This window comes from Lepus europaeus, chromosome 10 (assembly GCF_033115175.1).
Source record: "Lepus europaeus isolate LE1 chromosome 10, mLepTim1.pri, whole genome shotgun sequence".
Lineage (NCBI taxonomy): Eukaryota > Metazoa > Chordata > Mammalia > Lagomorpha > Leporidae > Lepus > Lepus europaeus.
The window spans coordinates 91588363-91605920 of NC_084836.1; the positions used below are offsets into that span (position 1 = coordinate 91588363).

At 40.2% G+C, this 17558-nt stretch overlaps 1 protein-coding gene across 1 annotated transcript in view; it reads right to left on the bottom strand.

Moving 5' to 3' along the window:
- Positions 1-17558, bottom strand: part of PLCB4 (phospholipase C beta 4) — a 270710-nt gene that overhangs the window by 138897 nt on the left and 114255 nt on the right. Inside the window, exons 3-5 of the mRNA XM_062202283.1 lie at positions 6068-6148; positions 5220-5279; positions 3904-4047 (exon numbers count right to left, since the gene is read on the bottom strand). Coding sequence (XP_062058267.1) covers positions 3904-4047; positions 5220-5279; positions 6068-6148 — 285 coding nt within the window. The remainder of the gene's footprint in view (positions 1-3903; positions 4048-5219; positions 5280-6067; positions 6149-17558) is intronic.

Here is a 17558-nt window from a genome sequence, read left to right on the forward strand (position 1 = left end):
CATTTTAGTCTCATGTAGAGCAACTCTGTGATTTCAGGCTGCTGTGCGCCGCGCCAGCTGTAACTTAATGAAAGGCATGCAAACTCCCTTCTGGTTGCTGGAGACGGAAATCCTTCCCAGCTAGCTGCATTCTGATAGAGAAATAAATAGATGAGAGAAACTAGAGCTGTTTTCTATTTGTTATAATGCTCAATGATAAATTATTCAAATACTTCATGGTGAAAACTGGATGAAGATGTGAGAATGATTCAGGAAAAAGAACGAGAGTTATTACAGGTTAGAAAAAAAGTGAGAAAATGCCTTCTTCACATGGCTGCTTTGTTCTTAAGTGCTTTAAGCTCCACGAACTTATGGGATTCACTTATTACCCAAAGGCCACTGAGACTGAAGTTAAAAGGGGCAGCATTTTTTTTTTTTTTTTACAGAGGTACTTTGAGCCGAGGAAATGAAAGCTAAATTTTCTAACTGGAATGACAGGAAGGATTTAGGTAAGCATGATATAATGATCCAAACTGGAAAGAGGCCAAGACACCAGGGTCGAAAGCTCTCATCCTGTCATGGATTCATGGCAGCGGTAGCCCGGTTACATCCTGAAAAGGGACTGTAAAAATAACACCATGGAATCCCAGATTTTTCTCATCCTTTTCAACTATCATGGAATCACACTGTTTCAGTCTTGTTGTCAAAAGGTCATTTCCTAAGTTTCCTTAATGGCTAAACTGTACGAAATTAAAGTGCACAATATTAAGAGTTACACAGCGGTGCCCCTTTATACACTGCTCTCTTTTACACAATTTTAGTTACCTGAAGTTAACCTTCATCCAAGAATATTAAATAGAAAACTCCAGAAACAACTGTAAGTTTCAGACTGCATTCTGTTCTGAGGAGTATGATGAAATCTCATGTTGTGCCGGCGCCGTGGCTCAACAGGCTAATCCTCCGCCTAGCGGCGCCGGCACACGGAGCTCTAGTCCCGGTCGGGGCGCCGGATTCTGTCCCGGTTGCCCCTCTTCCAGGCCAGCTCTCTGCTGTGGCCAGGGAGTGCAGTGGAGGATGGCCCAAGTGCTTGGGCCCTGCACCCCATGGGAGACCAGGAGAAGCACCTGGCTCCTGGCTTCGGATCAGCGCGGTGCGCTGGCTGCAGCACACCGGCCGCAGCGGCCATTGGAGGATGAACCAACGGCAAAGGAAGACCTTTCTCTCTGTCTCTCTCACTATCAAAAAAAAAAAAAAAGAAATCTCATGTTGGATCACTCTATCCTGTCTGGGATGTGAACTATGCCTTTGTCCAGCATATCCACACTATATACTCTATCTACCTGTTAGTTATTTAGTTATCAGACTGACTGTTGTGGTACTGCAGTGCTTGTGTTCAGATAACTTTCATTTTATTAGATAATGGCACCGACATGCAAGAGTAGTGATGCTGCCAATTTTATCACAGTGTATGTTACAACTGTTTCATTATTAATTGCTATTAACCCCCTACTGTGCCTAATTTATTTAATTAAATTTTATTCTTGGTAGGCATTGTTCAGATGCTCCTTGATTTATGATGGAGTTATGTCCTACTAAACCTCTCAGGAGTTGAAAACAGCAGTTAACACACCTCACCTACCAAACATCATAGCTTAGAACTCAGTACACTCGTGACCATGTGGCTAACTGGGCTGCCTAACATTGGAAGGAGCAACGAACCCCTGCTAAAGTGAGGTTCTACCAGAGATGTCAGGAATGTCGGGGAGAAATTTTTGCACATAACTGGGGAAAGCGCATTCCAGGCACAGGGAGCAGCAGAAGCAAAATCTCTGGGGCTGGAAGAAAACACAAAGTACAAACGAGGGATGAAGGCAGAAGAGGGATGGGAGGCGAGGATGGCATCCAGCGGGGCCTCAGAGGGTTCTGAGCTGTGGAGTGAGAAGTTCTGAATTACATTTTAAAAACTTCTCTCCTGCTGCTCATTTGGTAAAAAAAGTACCAGGGACAAGGTCAAAGCAAAGACACCAGTTAGAAGCTTATTGTAGTGAAAAGGGAGAGATGACATTGACCTGGACCATCACAATGATGGCGATGGTAAGAAGCAGCTGGATTTGGGATTTGTTTTGGAGGTGGAGAGTTTGTTAATGAACTAGTAAAGGTAGGACTGGAGAGAAACAGTTTGCTGACAGAGGGGTGAAAGTTCTGATTTGGGACTTTAAAGGATCCTGTACTATGTAGTAAAGGGAGAAATCACACAGAATTGAGCTTAAACCTTCTAAACAGGTCGAGTGGCAAATCATGCTTATTTAGTCTATGAGAGGGCAACTGAAGAAAATATAAGCTGAGGTACAAAGATGTCTTTTATAATGCTGTCATCTTTTATTGGAAAAAGCACAATCATGTTGTCAGAGTCATACTCACCAAAAAATATTTTATATTGATTTGAAACCTCAACTCTGAAAACCTCATATTGCATCTAAAATTTTACTGCCTCTTAAAGTAAATGCTTGAAATGATAAGGGGGAAAAAAAAAACAGAGACTCTCAGCCAAGGTAAAATGATTTGCTCAAAGTCAGGAGAGTTTCCTTTATGTGAAAGTTGGTTGTCCATGTAGAGTGCATTTAGACGCAAGCTGGTCCCTTTGCCTCAATTAAATGTTTGAAGAAACTCAAAAATCTCATAGAATATTCATCAGTAGGTTCTATACTCCAAACTTTCTTAACATATTTCTCTCACACACTGGTCACACCAAGACTCATCCAATGTTCATAAGAGCTATGCACTGAATAATATTTGCTTCCTCAATTCATGAAGATACTTAATACCCAAAGTCTTAAAAGTGGTGCTAAGAGTGGAAGCTTAATCCAATGAGGGTGTTAGGAGGTGGGCCTCATGGGAGGATCTTACATTATAGGGAACACACCCTCAGAAGGTGGTTTTCACAAGAGGATTGATTATAAAGGAGAAGCAGCGTCCAGCCTCTCTGCCTCCTGGCTCACCATACAATCCTCCCACTGTCCACACTCTGCCATTCCATCCTATGGCCTTACCAGATGATATTTAGTTATAGTGATGCGAAGGTACCACAATAAGCCAAGCAAAACACATCGATCACCCAGGGAATGCTGAACTCACAGAGTTAGGGAGTTACTTTCCAATCCATAGTATACTTTTGCTCCTACTTTGCAAGCCCACTATGAATAACATATGTTTGTTTCCAAATTTGTTTATGTCAGTTGCAATGAAAGATTACATAAGCCAATGAAATCCTTTTGGGGAAAGAAAGAAGGTGTTTGTTTCTTTACTTGAATATTTTGGAAAGATTATTTTAAGGACAAATTGCTATAAAAAAAGTTTCCTCAAACTCTGTGTGAACAAAAATACTAAAGGATTGGGGAAAGAACTCACAAAATTCTAGGATTTTACACATAATTGCACTTGGATCCATGAGTGTCCTGAAATGAAGCAGATACCTGAGATAGTGCATTAGGGGTGAGGGATGAGCCAAAAAGACATAGACCTCAACCAACACACCTATACTTAGAAAAAAGGTTTTGGTCTTAACATTAAAAGACTGAAAACTGAACACATGTATATGCTTCCAGTTAAATTATCTGTGTATATTTTAATTTGCTTTTCTTAAAAGAATGCTTACATCCTCTCACTGACTTTTATAAAAAACAGACCAGGAATACAATTTCTTATGACTTGGGCTCACAGGACTGTCAGCATACTGCATGGCCATATTGAGTGACTGGCCTGTACCATCTAGGTTTGTATAAGTACTCTCACTATTCATACAGTTAAATCACTTAATGATGTATTTCTCAGAATGCATCCCTGTTGGTAAGTGACACATGACCACACACAAAAAATTAACTTATACACACAAGGCGGGCAGGAAGGGAGCTGTTTGGGGGCTACCTTAGTTACTTCTGGATTTTCGGCCACCATATAGGTGAAACTAATGTTCACCAGATCTGTACCACTGCAGACACAAACTATCCGCCCTTCCAGATCATTTTCTGATTTTCCAACAGCTTCAAGAGCAGCAAGGATTTTGGGATCCTACACAGAAGTATACAAATAGGAAAAAAACAGGTTAAATTACAGAACATGAAGAAAGAAACATGATAAAAAGACACCACTTTTGACATAAAACATACATAAAGGAAAATTTTTTATCCTATTTTAAGTGCCCAGATATCTAGTGAAATGTGTAACACTGCATATTATCTGAAATTCCTTGATTAGAAAGTATCGTAAAAGTTTCCATTTAGAATATTATGTAGGAGAGTCTTTGTTTAGATTTTTGGTAGTTATTATTGCAGGACCTGGAATTTGGCAATGGATTAGGAGAGTCTCGGATTGGGATCTGCTTATATTCACAAAAATCATAGAGGCCTCTCCTCAGAGAACAGTCATAAATAGCACATTACTAAACCCAGCTTCCACACGTCATTCTCAAAAATGAGATTATGTCTTTCAGGAGTACTGTCATTTCTGGAAGCCAAAGCATCCTATGAAGGCCACGAAAGTTTACCGTAATGGTAAATATAATAGCATCTTTGTTCTTCATCAGAACTTGGAAGAAGTCTCAACATACAGTTACACAGAAATTTTAACTAACAAAAAAATAGGGCAGCTTAAAAAATAAAAACAACATGAAGAATGTAATTTTGTTTTGAGCAGCTAAAACTCCTCAGAACTATTAAGAAAAAGGAAGAAATATTGCACTAGAATATTCTAGAAGGAAACCTCTTAAAAATTCCTAGCACCAGTATGCAAAAGTGTCTCTTGCAAACAAATCAGTCACTGTGAAGTAGTCCAATCTATATGCTCTGTTAGTTTTTTTTTTCTCTGAAAGGAAAATTGAGCCTTCATAGGGAGCCAATGTCTGCATGCACAGGTGCGCAGATGTGGAACTGCTTGAGCCATTTCCACTCAACCACAAATGAGAAGCGAATCAACAAAAACGGGAGTGTGTTATCAAATTAATTTCTGAGTTACAGGAATTGTTTCTTTGATGTTGGTATTATGCCAGGGTCTTGGTTTTCAAAGGTTAATAACATCTTTAAAGATAACACAATCCAAATCTCTCAACAGTTACAGATAAGAAGATTTCTAAATGTATCTGTTCTTAATTCTCGGGTGGTGATTTGGGGGTAGTAACAGGTTAAGCAGCATTTTGAAGACCATTTCCAATCTGCATAAATCTAGCAAACTCCAATCACAGGTACCTTTGGGACGGCTCCCAACCGAACACTGTTGATGAGGGAGCATTCTAGCACTTGTCCTTCCTGAAGAGAGAGAATACAACACAGTAATGAACTTGAATTCTGCCAAACCTATGGCGCAGACTAAGAGCTGAGCAAATGTTTTCTGATGATGAAAGCAACACTAATTGCAATATGTTAGAAGGAGTGAAAACATTCTTTCCAAAAATCAGAAATAATCAAGAACCTAAACTTTCTATTTCAAATACTATATGAACACGACTCTGAATAATCGTTTCTAAAATGTTTACAAAATACTGCATTTTATGCATATAATATTATTAATAATGTCTGTATGCCACTAAGTATATTCGTCAATAAAATGTTAAGTGGAAATAATACCATTATATAATTCTAATTCTACTTTTCTTAAATATAGTTCCAATGTTCATTAAATATGTACACTGTGCCATATATCAAATTAAGTTCCAGGTTATAACAAGATGAAAACTCCTTTAATGCGACATTTAGATTTCAATTTGACACCTCTTCTACTAGGAAATCTTTTTAATTTCCAAAGTTAAAGCAGACCTTTCAGTTTTCAGTTGTGTAAAAATTGGAACTGCTGTTTCACAACACACAGTGGCTTATGACTCTTTGGTAATGCCTGACTTTGCTCCTAGGTTTGAATCTACAAGGGATAGGACAATGTCCTTGATCTCCAAAGCCTGGAACTTGCAACCTGTCTTTCAAATTTTTGAATGAATGGATAAGTACAGGAGCAATGCTCTCAAGAGACATTTGGGTCTACTTGCTGAGGAATGAAATGGCTTAATGCAGAAAGTAGGGACAACTCAATGTCTCACACATACCTTGCCCTCACTTTTCCATGTCAGGAAAAAACCAAATTCATCCACTTTGAAGAGGCAGTTGGGTTCAAACACAAAGGATTCCTGTGTGAAAGAAATATGTTGATCTTCATGACTCATATTATTTTGAATCTAATAAAAATGCAAATATCTTTGAGCCTCTAAACATAGGAAAATGAGAAATCATCCTTTTGCATTTTGATTCTAATAAACACATTTCTTATTATAACACAGAACATTATCATTTTGAAAACTCTGCATTCCAATTTGCATTGAAAGACTGATCAATTTAATATAGTATTTTCCTCTAGAACAGATTCAAGAGCAAACTGCACACGTTCAGAACATCAAAGAGAAGAAAGTTTCCTTGAACTCCTGAAAAAAGAAGAATCCAAAGCTCCAGCCTGCTGGTCTTCCATACAAGAGGAACCATTGTCTGTAGTTAATATAATGTCAATTAGAAATATTTTTTAAAAGTCACTGTTGTAGGGATTTTTTTATCTGCAAAATTCAGTATTCAGATACTTACTCAGAAAATTGCTGAAATTTTTGCTTTTTTAGCCAATCTCATTTGGTGTCCTATAAAGAAGGTCTACAGCAGTACTTTGAGCTATTCAGAGTATATTCCTAGCACCAGTGTATTCCTAAACCAGCAGCATCAATGTGATCCTAGGTTCTGAAGTCCACAACCTAGGACCCTCACCCAGATGGACTGATCATAGAACCTGGGGATACGGTCCAGCAGTCTGTGTTCTAACAACTCCCCAAATGATCCTGAGACACACTAAAGTCTGAGCACCCCTGCTATGGACTTTTGACACCAGAAACACAGTGACAACTACGGATCCGAAATTTGAAAATTTGAATCAGGAAGGAATGTTAGCCAAATTTGGGGCACCAGAACAGCGATGCTGTAATGTTTTTACTAAAGATGTTTTACTAAAGACCAACAGATTCTTGGTCTTTAGTAAAAGAGCACCACTGTGTTGAGGAATGCCAGGAAAATTCTCTGCCAGTGAGAGTAAAAAGGTGTTCAGGGAATGAACCCAGATGCCCTGTGCACTCTGCATTACACCAAGACTTGGCATCCAAGCTTAAAAAAAATCAATGGGTCTTGTCATGATCTAAAGAATCTATGTTTCTAGATCATTGTAATACTAGCAGTTAGAAATCTGTCTGATAAACACGGATCAAGGCAGTTCTTAAAACAAATAAACAGCAATTACAGGATAAGATTTTAAGGGTATTTCACACACAGTTTCTCCCATCACAATTTATCTTTCTAAATTTCAGGGAAGCAGTGATATTCACCAAAGTAAACCCAATGTCAAGATACTGGGCCATCATAAAATGGCAGAATGGGGTCATAAAACGGCAGAATGGAGTCATTGAACAAAACCAGCTTTCAGTTTGTGTGGGCAGTCTTCCAGTAGATGATGAGTTACCACACATATTCCTGTCTGATATTAGACATGTGCTATACACTGCAAGGAATAAGACAAACTAAGGGGTATGTTGTGATTTTTGTGTTTGGAATCAAAATCCAGTTCTACCATTTACTATTTGCCTTCTCCTGGAAAAAGACCTTCAAAAAAGCACATGGTACAGAGTTACAATTCAGAAGCAGTAGCCAATAAGGTATAGCTCAAATTTGTAATTGTGGTAGCAAATTATTAGGTATATCAAATTGCCAGTATGTGGCATTTTTTACTCCTTCAAATGGCATTTTTAAACGTTCAACCTTTTATAAAAGGCTTAACCCAGAAATTGCTCTCTGAGATGAGTCTTCCTTCCAGATAGCCAGAAGAGCATTGATAAAGACAGACAGAGGGGCTGGTGCTATGGCATAGCAAGTAAAACTGCTGCCTGCAGTGCTGGCATACCATATGGGCACAGGTTCAAATCCTGGCTGCTCCACTTCCGATCCAGCTCTCTGCTGTGGCCTGGGAAAGCAGTAGAGGATGGCCTAAGTCCTTGGGCCCCTGCATCCATGTGGGAGACCCAGAGGAAGCTCCTAGCTTTGGATCAGCACAGCTCTGATCATTGCAGCCAGTTGGGGATTGAACCAGTGAATGGAAGACCTCTCTCTCTCTTTCCCTCTCTCTCTCTCTCTCCCCCTGTGTCTCTCTCTCTCTCTCTCTCTGCTTAACTCTGCATAACTCATTCAAATAAATAAATAAATCCCTAAAGAAAAAAAAAAAAGCCTGACAGCATGTAGTTGGATCATGTTCTAAAAAAAAAGATGACTTGGCTCTGAGGCCTTCTAGTCTGGTGTGGTAGGAGATGCCATGGAATCCATGAAAATGAGCTATGTCCTTAGAAGGGACTTGCATGCCAAACAAAAGGCACACGGCTTTACACAACAGGCCATAAGGAATCCTATATGGCTATTGATTAAGGAATGAGAATTATCAACTAATAAAGATACAGGAATTAATACATTTCTGAATACTTCCCAAGCAATATCTTGATGATAATGAAGAATTCTGGTGCACAGCGTTCAAAAGTATGTCCCCAAATGGTATTTACAGAGTGGAACCTCAATGAATTGTCTACCATCATTATGCACATGTGCCCTATCACCCAGTTTCAAATAAGTATTTGAGATGACCTATGAAATATAAGAGTACTTCAAAAAGTTCACAGAAGGATGTAAATAAAATAATTTATTTTGGTACAAGTATTTTAAAATCCATATGTAATTTTTTAATAATAACTATTTTCCATGACCTTTTTGAAGTACCCTTATCTATACAATTTCAAAACTGTTTTGCACCAAATAAACATCATGTAGTCCCATTTTTTAGCAATGTTCTGAAACACGCTTGTATATGCAATAAATAAGAATAGCTTTCAAATTTTTTGTGAGGCTGAACCTTCACTTTCTTGATTTCTTTAAGCACAATGCTGTTTTTCTTCCTTTTCCTGAAGGTGCTCCCAGAGCTTGTCATCATCACTTGGAAATCATAATTCTAACATCCCAGTCATAGGCCATTTTATCTGATCCTTCTGGGCCCTACCACTAGAGTCCTCACTCTCCTATATTCATCTGACTTTTTTGCAACTTTCTCATCATTCGCCCTACCAGCCTCTCACTCCCCATCAGACGCCTCCTTTTTTTACTTCCATCTTTCTCTGGCTTATTTCCATGGTCAAATATTACAATCAGTCCCTCACAGATGTTCTCAGGTCCCATGTTTTATTTCCTGTTTTGTTGGCCAGAAAATCAAGCTTATCCTAATGATGGTTTACTATTGAACTTAAGGACAAAAATCACAAAATTGAATTATCTGTCTTTAAGGTTACACATCTCAAATAGACAGTCCAGTGAATTTCCATCTTCCATTCCATTCTTAATAGGTTTGCACTTTGTGAGGGGGCTATTTCACTGCTTTTGTTGAGATTTATTCACCTTTAGCCACTTCTAGGGCTTCACTGAGTAAGGAGAAGCCGTCAGATGGAAACCTGTCCTCATCCTCCCTCCTAACAAGGCAAGCTTTCCTCATCCAGGTCAGTTCCCCCACTTCTGCTCTGGATTCAGTTTCTTTTTACCTACACAAGGACTTCTGTCCCATCACATACCAGGGTTTCCCCACCTCTGTGAGAGATCATTGCTATCATACACAAAGGCTTCTGAGTTTTTTCCATTTCCACTTTATGTTCTGCCCATATAGCCGATTCCATTCAGGACGTTATGCTGAGAAAAGTCTATCCATATTCAATCTGTTCACTACTTCTTTTTTCTATACTATCTTTGATCAACTCTATTCAATCTCTAAAACTTCTTTGACAAGTTCCCCATGCTGCCAAATGCAGTGCACACCTTCCTTTTTCTCATCTGATTTGAACTCTGAGTGGCTGACTATTCCCTCCTTGAATCATTCTCCAATCTTGATATCCTAATAGTGCTCCATTCCCAGAATCTCATTTCTTGTTTCCTTCTGCACTCAACCTTCCATATTTTCCCAGGATCTGATTCTGAGAATTATCATTTCCATTGTGTTTTTAGATTTCATTTAATTTCATAAATTCAATATCACCTATTTGCTATTTAAGTTTCAAATTCAGATATTTACTCTCTCCTTTTTATTGCTACTTGGATGTCCCAAAATTAGCATGACTACAAATTCCATATTACGTACCTTCTCTGCAAGCTTTTTCCATTAGGACTCCATTGGTTCAATCAATATCAGTAGCATTTACTCACTTACTGAAAATAAGTGACTTTCTCTCATCTCCACTAATAAGTCTACTTCCATAGCATTTTCCATATTATCATTTTATTCTATCTCCAATACTAGCACCTTGCTCCAGGCCAGCATCACCTCTCTTGTGGATTGATCTTCCCACCTTTCTTTCTTCTCACAGCAGCAAGGTTGATTCTTTAAAATTCTAAGCAGTTCAATAAAGTGATTCATTGGATTCCTATTATATTTAGGAATCAATTTTGTGATTTTTATCCTTAAGTTATAAAACATGCTTAGGATAGACGTGATTTTCTGGCCAACAAAACAGGAAATAAGACATAGTAGTTGAAAACATCTGTGAGGGGTGATTGCAATGCTAAACCATGGAAAAAAGCCAGACAAAGATGGAAGTAAAAAGCGGAGTCTGATGGACAGTGAGAGAATGGCAGGGTAAAGGATCTGAATCATTCAGATCTGAAAAAGGGCAATGTGTTGAGGTTGTCTGCCTAGAGGAATGGGCAACTTTTTCCAATCCGTACAAACTCATTTTAAAAGGAGGAAGCCTTAAGGTATCTCTTGGATTTCCCAACTGTATCAGGAGTAACATTTGGATGCCATTGCAAAGAAATCATTCTCAAAATAGGATAAGAAATCTGAGCAAGGAGAAGAAAAATACAGGAGAGCAGTAAAATAGAGACATAAAGGTAGATCTCAGAAATGCCTGTCATAAGATCCTATTATAATTAGAAGAAGATGCCAATTTTAGGGGCCAGCACTGTGGTACAGTGGGTTAAACCATGGCCTCCAATGCTAGCATCCCATGTCAGTACTGGTTTGAGTCGCAGCTGCTCCACTTCCAATTCAATCCCCTGCTAATGTGCCTGGAAAAGCTGCAGGAGAGTGCCCAAGTTCCTGGGACCCTGCACCCAAGTGAGAGACCCAGAAGAAGCTTCTGGCTCCTGGCATTGACCTGGCACATCCCATGCCATTTCAGCCATTTGGCTTCCTGACCAGATCAAGGAAGTAACAACCTAGGTCCCATCATGGGGAAAATTCTCCTTCAGATCCCAGCACTGCGGGGGAGATTACAAAAGGAAACTGGGCTCTTTCTCCTTTGTAAATCTGTTTGCTTTGAAGTTACCAAATGGTTAAAAAAAAAAAAAAAGCTTTCTGGTAGGAAACAAACCACAATAGAGCTTCCCCCAGGGGCCCCAGAATTTGAATTCTCTATAACTTAGTTCAAACCAGTCACAGTGGATGGAAGAGCTCCCTATCCTCCCGCTCTCTGTAACTCTACCTTTCAAAATAATAAATAAATTGCTTTTAAAAAAGAATAGGATGGGCCAGTGCTGTGGCTCACTTGGTTAACCCTACCAGCCTGCGGCGCTGGCACCCCAGGTTCTAGTCCTGGTTGGGGCGCCGGGTACTAGTCCCGGTTTCTCCTCTTATAGTCCAGCTCTCTGCTGTGGCCCAGAAGAGCAGCGGAGGATGGCCTAAGTGCTTGGGTCCCTGCACCCACATGGGAAATCAGGAGGAAGCACCCAGCTCCTGGCTTCGGATTGGTGCAGCACCTGCCATAGCGGCCATTAGGAGAGTAAACCAACGGAAGGAAGACCTTTCTCTCTGTCTCTCTCTCTCTCTAACTCTGCCTGTCAAAAAAAAAAAAAAAAAAAGAATAGGATGACAATTCGGTTCTGGGGCTCCCTTGCAACAAAAGTGAAAAAGGAAAAAAAATATTTACCTGGAGCCCACCCAGATCCTAAGATAAAACGTATCAGTTGTTAGGAGGAGCAATTGCCAGGACAGAAATTCTGTGTGTGTGTGTGTGTGTGTGTGAGGTGGGGATCACAACAAAACCAACCGCACAACAAAACCTACAATAAGCTCATCAACTGTGCCTGAAAGGTTTTCAGACCCAATGTGTTCAAACTACCCACAAAAAACACCAGAGGGTGAATGGGATGGGCAGTGGCAATCAGTTCAAAGAAACTAAAACATAATCCATGGGTTTCTCTTCACCTCCCAGTAGCAAACATAAAGGAACACAATCTCTGTTCTTTTATCCCTAACAACAGTTTTAAGTTTCATATGGATACTTCTTGACCAGACATTGTGGCTCCCCAACCAGTTCAAGGAAGTAACAGCCTAGGTCCCATCATGGGGAAAATTCTCCTCCAGATGGCAGTACTGCAGGGAAAATTGTAAAAGAAAACTGGGCTCTTTCTCTCTTTTGCAAATCTCTTTGCTTTGCAGTTACCAAATGGTTAAAAGAATAAAAAACTTTCTGGTAAGGAAACAAACCACAACAGAGTTTCCTCCAGGGGTCCCAGAATTTGAATGCTCTGTGACTTGATTAGAGCAAGTCATAGTCACACCTTAGAGCTTGAGCCCACGTTGGCTCATCCAACCCAACTCTGCTTAGGCCACTGGGAGAGAAGGACTGGAAAGGACCAGGAACTCCTTTTGTGAACCCAATGAAATTATGGGAAACAAAAGGCATTTTGTATAAGATAGAAGAATCATTTTTGCTGGAATTCCCATTGCAGGAAGCTAGCCCTGGCTCAAGGCTCACTGCTCTGAGAGGTTGGTACTGGTACAGGCTAAACAAGGTGCTTCTCCATCTCTTCAAGGAGAGAACATACTTTTAAGCTGTGTGTTATTTTTGGTATTTGGTATTCAGTATCACCACTATTCAGCATCACAACCTATCTTTAAAAGATTCAAATAACTTTCAAAATGACATAAACTAAAAGTATTTTCCCTTTCTTCTTTAAATTTTAAAAGTTATTCCCTTAAGTAAAATGATTGTAATCCCCTGTATTAGAAAGAATAAAACACGGAATACTCTGAGTGAAGAAAAGGAAAGCATTTGGGCGCAGGAACCAGGTAATAGGTCATTTTATTTTAACTATAATTTGTGCTTATTCTTACCCTTTCTCTGTTAGCATCGCTACTCAAGTTCACTGCAACTCTCTGTATCTTTACATTGTGGAATTTGTATCTTCAAATAGGGTGTAGCCAAGTCTTATTACCAGCCAAGGATGGCAATTTTGGACTAGATAACGAAACTTCTAACTCCATTTTATTTAAACAGGAATTGTTCATGGGTTCCTTTGTGTTTGCAACTGGAAAGACAGATTGCAATACAGTAAGGAGTGAAATGGATTGATGGCTTCTGTGCTCCATCATGAGTCTTGTTCTGTCTGAGAAAGAGTCCCTTCAGAGGAGATGGTGCACCATAGTGGACTGGCACAATGGCCTTGTGGTTAATCGTTCCTAGTGTTGAATTCCAGCCACTGCACCAGGCACCCGCTGGAGAATTTTGATAGCCATGCCAATTCACCTCACGGATGTTCATTTTTCCTATCTGAAAATCCAGAAAACTGACACCACCTACCTTACAAGACTCTCAAAGAACAAAAGTTGAGAAAGTCTGAGTACCTTAGACAAGTAAAATGCTAAACAATTAATTGGTCATAAATTACATGAAAACAGCTACCATTTAATTTAGGGCTGTTGGGGCTGGCATTGTGGCATATACCAGGTAAAGCTGCCTCCTGCAACACTGGCATCCCATATGGGTGCCGCTTCATGTCCTGGCTGTTCTATTTCCAATCTAGCTCTGTGCTAATGGCCTGGGAAAGCAGCAGAAGATGGCCCAAGTGCTTGAGCCCCTGCTATCCATGTGGGAGACCTGGAAGAAGCTCTTGGCTCCTGGCTTTAGCTTGGCTCTGTGTCCTGGTCATTGTGGCCATCTAGGGATTCCCACCCCCTTCTGTGTAACTCTAACTTTCAAATAAATAAACAAATCTTTAATTTAGGGCTATTACAAAGGAATTTAACAAATACTATCTCATTTAGATCCAATGACAATTCAGCAAGGTCTTAGACTAGTTCAATGTTGCCCAGTAGATTTTCCATGAGATGGAATTGTGCCAGGTGGGCTCTGCCAAGCAAGGTCACCATGACCTCCTAGGGCTAATGAATAACTTGAAATGTGGGTAGCATATAAGAAGCATGCAATTTTAAATTTTAATCCATTTTCATTTAAGTGGTCATAAGTGGTTATAAAATTAGACAACGTAGTTTTAAGAGAGAAGGGGAAAAATCATTCAAAGTGAAGTAAATTTTTCAAAGCCACAATGCAGAAGGAACAAAACTTGGCTTCAATTCAGTTTTTCTGATTCCCAAGCCCATGCCTCTTCTACTTTCAAACTGGACCAAACAGGTCCCCCTTCACCAACAAACAATCATGAGATGTTCAATAAACAGACACTTCCTCAACAGACTCCATTTTGAGTGCACACAGGATACACTCTCCTTGTTTCCTGGTTTTATAAGAAATGGGGGAAAGGAAAAGGGGCCTTGCCAAAGTTGGAAACAAACCAGGGAGTATGAATGATAGGAAACCACTGGGTATCTTACCCAACTTATATCACATTATAAATTATTACTTCCTAAATGACCTCATATGCCAGGGAGACCCTAGGTATGGTCACCAGCCTGGCAACGTAGGTTGAGTATGGTTTAGAATTAACCAAAAGAGGTGGGTTTTTAGCATACCAATTAAGATACCTGTGTCCCCCATCAGCGTGTCTGAGCTCAAGTTCTGGCTCTGGCTCCTGACTCCAGTTTCCTGCTAATGAAGACCCTAGGAGGCTGGAGTGATGGCTCAAGTAATTTGGATCCTGCCACCCACAGGGGAGACCTGGATTAATTACCAGCTTCTGACTCAGCTCCAGCCCCTCTGGGCATTTGGGCAGTGAACCAATGGATGGGAACTTGGTATCTCTCTCTTTATTTTTCAAATAGCTAAATAAAAAAATTTTTTTTGAGAATTAACCAAGAGAGTCTCCCAACGAGCAACTCAAAGGGTCTGTGGTACCGAGTATTATGCCTACTATTACTAAGTAACATATATAGTGTTAACCAGGCCCCAGATAACACTCCAAGCCTCTTCTATACATTGGCCTTATTAGCCTTCCAACAGTACTCTGGAGGAGGTACTAGCTTTATTATTACTTCCACTTTATAGATGAGAACATTGAAGCATAGAAGTTAAGTGTCTTGTCAAATATCATACAGCTGGTAGGACTGAATCACATCTGCTTTGAGGCTAGCAAGAGTAATTCTGTTTGGGACTGGACCTAGAGAAGTAGTCATAGTAGAGGGGCCGGAGCTGTGGCGCAGGTTAATCCTCCACCTGCGGCACCAGCATCCCATATGGGTGTTGGTTCTAGTCCCGGCTGCTCCTCTTTCCATCCAGCTCTCTGCTATGGCCTGGGAAAGCAGTAGAAGATGGCCCAAGTCCTTGGGCCCCACCTGGGAAGTGAACCAGCGGATGGAAGACCTTTCTGTCTGTCTCTCCCTCTCACTGTCTGTAACTCTACCTCTCAAACAAATAAATAAAAAATGTTAAAAAAAAGTAGTCATATTAGAAAGAGGTTTTGCCATTCCTTTGTCACTAGATGCTAGTAATCATCATTAAAGGCCAGAGGGGCTTTTGAAATGGGTTAATTGTGATTATTGTATTTATTGAGGATTCCCTTGGGAATTTCACCAACTGTATAACTGAACAACTGTACAACTAAAATGTTTAGTATTTGCTAAAGGTTGTTTTTGGGAGAGTGCTTTCCATTTCTTCATACTTTTTTTTTTTTTTTTTTGGACAGGCAGAGTGGATAGTGAGAGAGAGAGAGAGAGACAGAGAGAAAGGTCTTCCTTTGCCGTTGGTTCAATGGGGTGCAGGGCCCAAGCACTTGGGCCATCCTCCACTGCCTTCCCAGGCCACAGCAGAGAGCTGGCCTGGAAGAGGGGCAACCGGGACAGAATCCGGAGCCCCGACCGGGACTAGAACCTGGTGTGCCGGTGCCACAGGCAGAGGATTAGCCTATTGAGCCACGGCGCCGGCCTCTTCATACATTTTGTAAGAATATTTTCTCAGATCTTAGAACCGTAAGAAACTGTTCCTACAGATCTGCAGCTTTCCTTGTAATCTAATGGACACTGTGTATTCCACAGCCCTTTCTCCTTTCTGCCTTGCTTTGGCCACCAGAAACACAGAATTAAATCTGGAGTTTATGCCTACTTTTTGTTACGTTTATTTATTTTTTAATTATTTGAAAGGGAAGGTAGGGAGAGAGAGAAAGCCCATGAAAAAGAGAGTAACAGAGAGACCTCTCAGGCGCTGGTTCATTCCCTGAATGCCTGCAATAACAGAGGCAAGACTGGGGTCAAGCCAGGAGCTGGGATTTCAGTCCAGGTTTTCTATGCGGTGACAGGAACCTAATCACCTGAGCCATCACTGCTGCTTCTGAGAGACAGTATTAGCAGGAGCTGGAGTCAGGAGTCAGAGCTGGGAATCAAACCCAGGTACTTTAATATGGGACACAGGTACTTGGCTGATTAGACCAAACGCCTGCTCCTGCAGCTCACTTCTATTCATAACCCTTTTGCTGTCTGTAGAGTTCCTACCTCCTCATTTTCTCCCTAACTTGATGTACTTTCCAATGTTCATTTTGATTTCTGCATCACAATTCCCTTTGGACAGTAAGAGAAACATGTAAGCGTAAAAACCATTCCACAAGCATCAGAAACGACTGGGCACTTCACATGGTGGGGGGGATGGTTTAGGGTCAGATGAGCCTGATCCAAATGAATGTAGTTGCTCACGTCCTCATCCCTGAAACCAGAGACAGAATCAACAACCATAATACACAGCTCACAAGAATCTCTGTGCATTAGTGCTTGATCTATAACCTGGACCAAGAAAATCGACATCATTAATATAAAACACAGTAATACTGATTATTATTGTTACTAGTGTTGATTTTTATTGATCATCCAAAAACTAAATGAAGTGAACCCCACCATCCTTATCTTAGAAATGAGAAAATCAACACTGAGGACAGGTAAGTCATTCAAGAGGATACAAATATGAGGGAATTCAAAAAGTTAATGGAAAAGTGGAATTAAAATATAAATTTAGTTCAGTATAAAAGTTTTTGAAATTCATGCATAGTATTTTATAATATTCATTTTCCATGAACTTTTTGTAGGCCCCTCATATGCAGAGATTTCAAATTTTTTTTACCAAAATAAACATCTTTTTTTATTTCTTTTTCCACTAGCTTTTTGAAATCTCCTTGGATAACATGGGTTAGAACTACATCCACTTTTTCAAAATGTTGATTTATTTTCATTTATCTGAAAGGCAGAGACAGAGAGAGAGAGAGAATCTTCCATCTGCTGGTTCACCCCCCACCTAATGGCTACAATAGCAGGGCTGGAGCCAGGCTGGGGCCAGG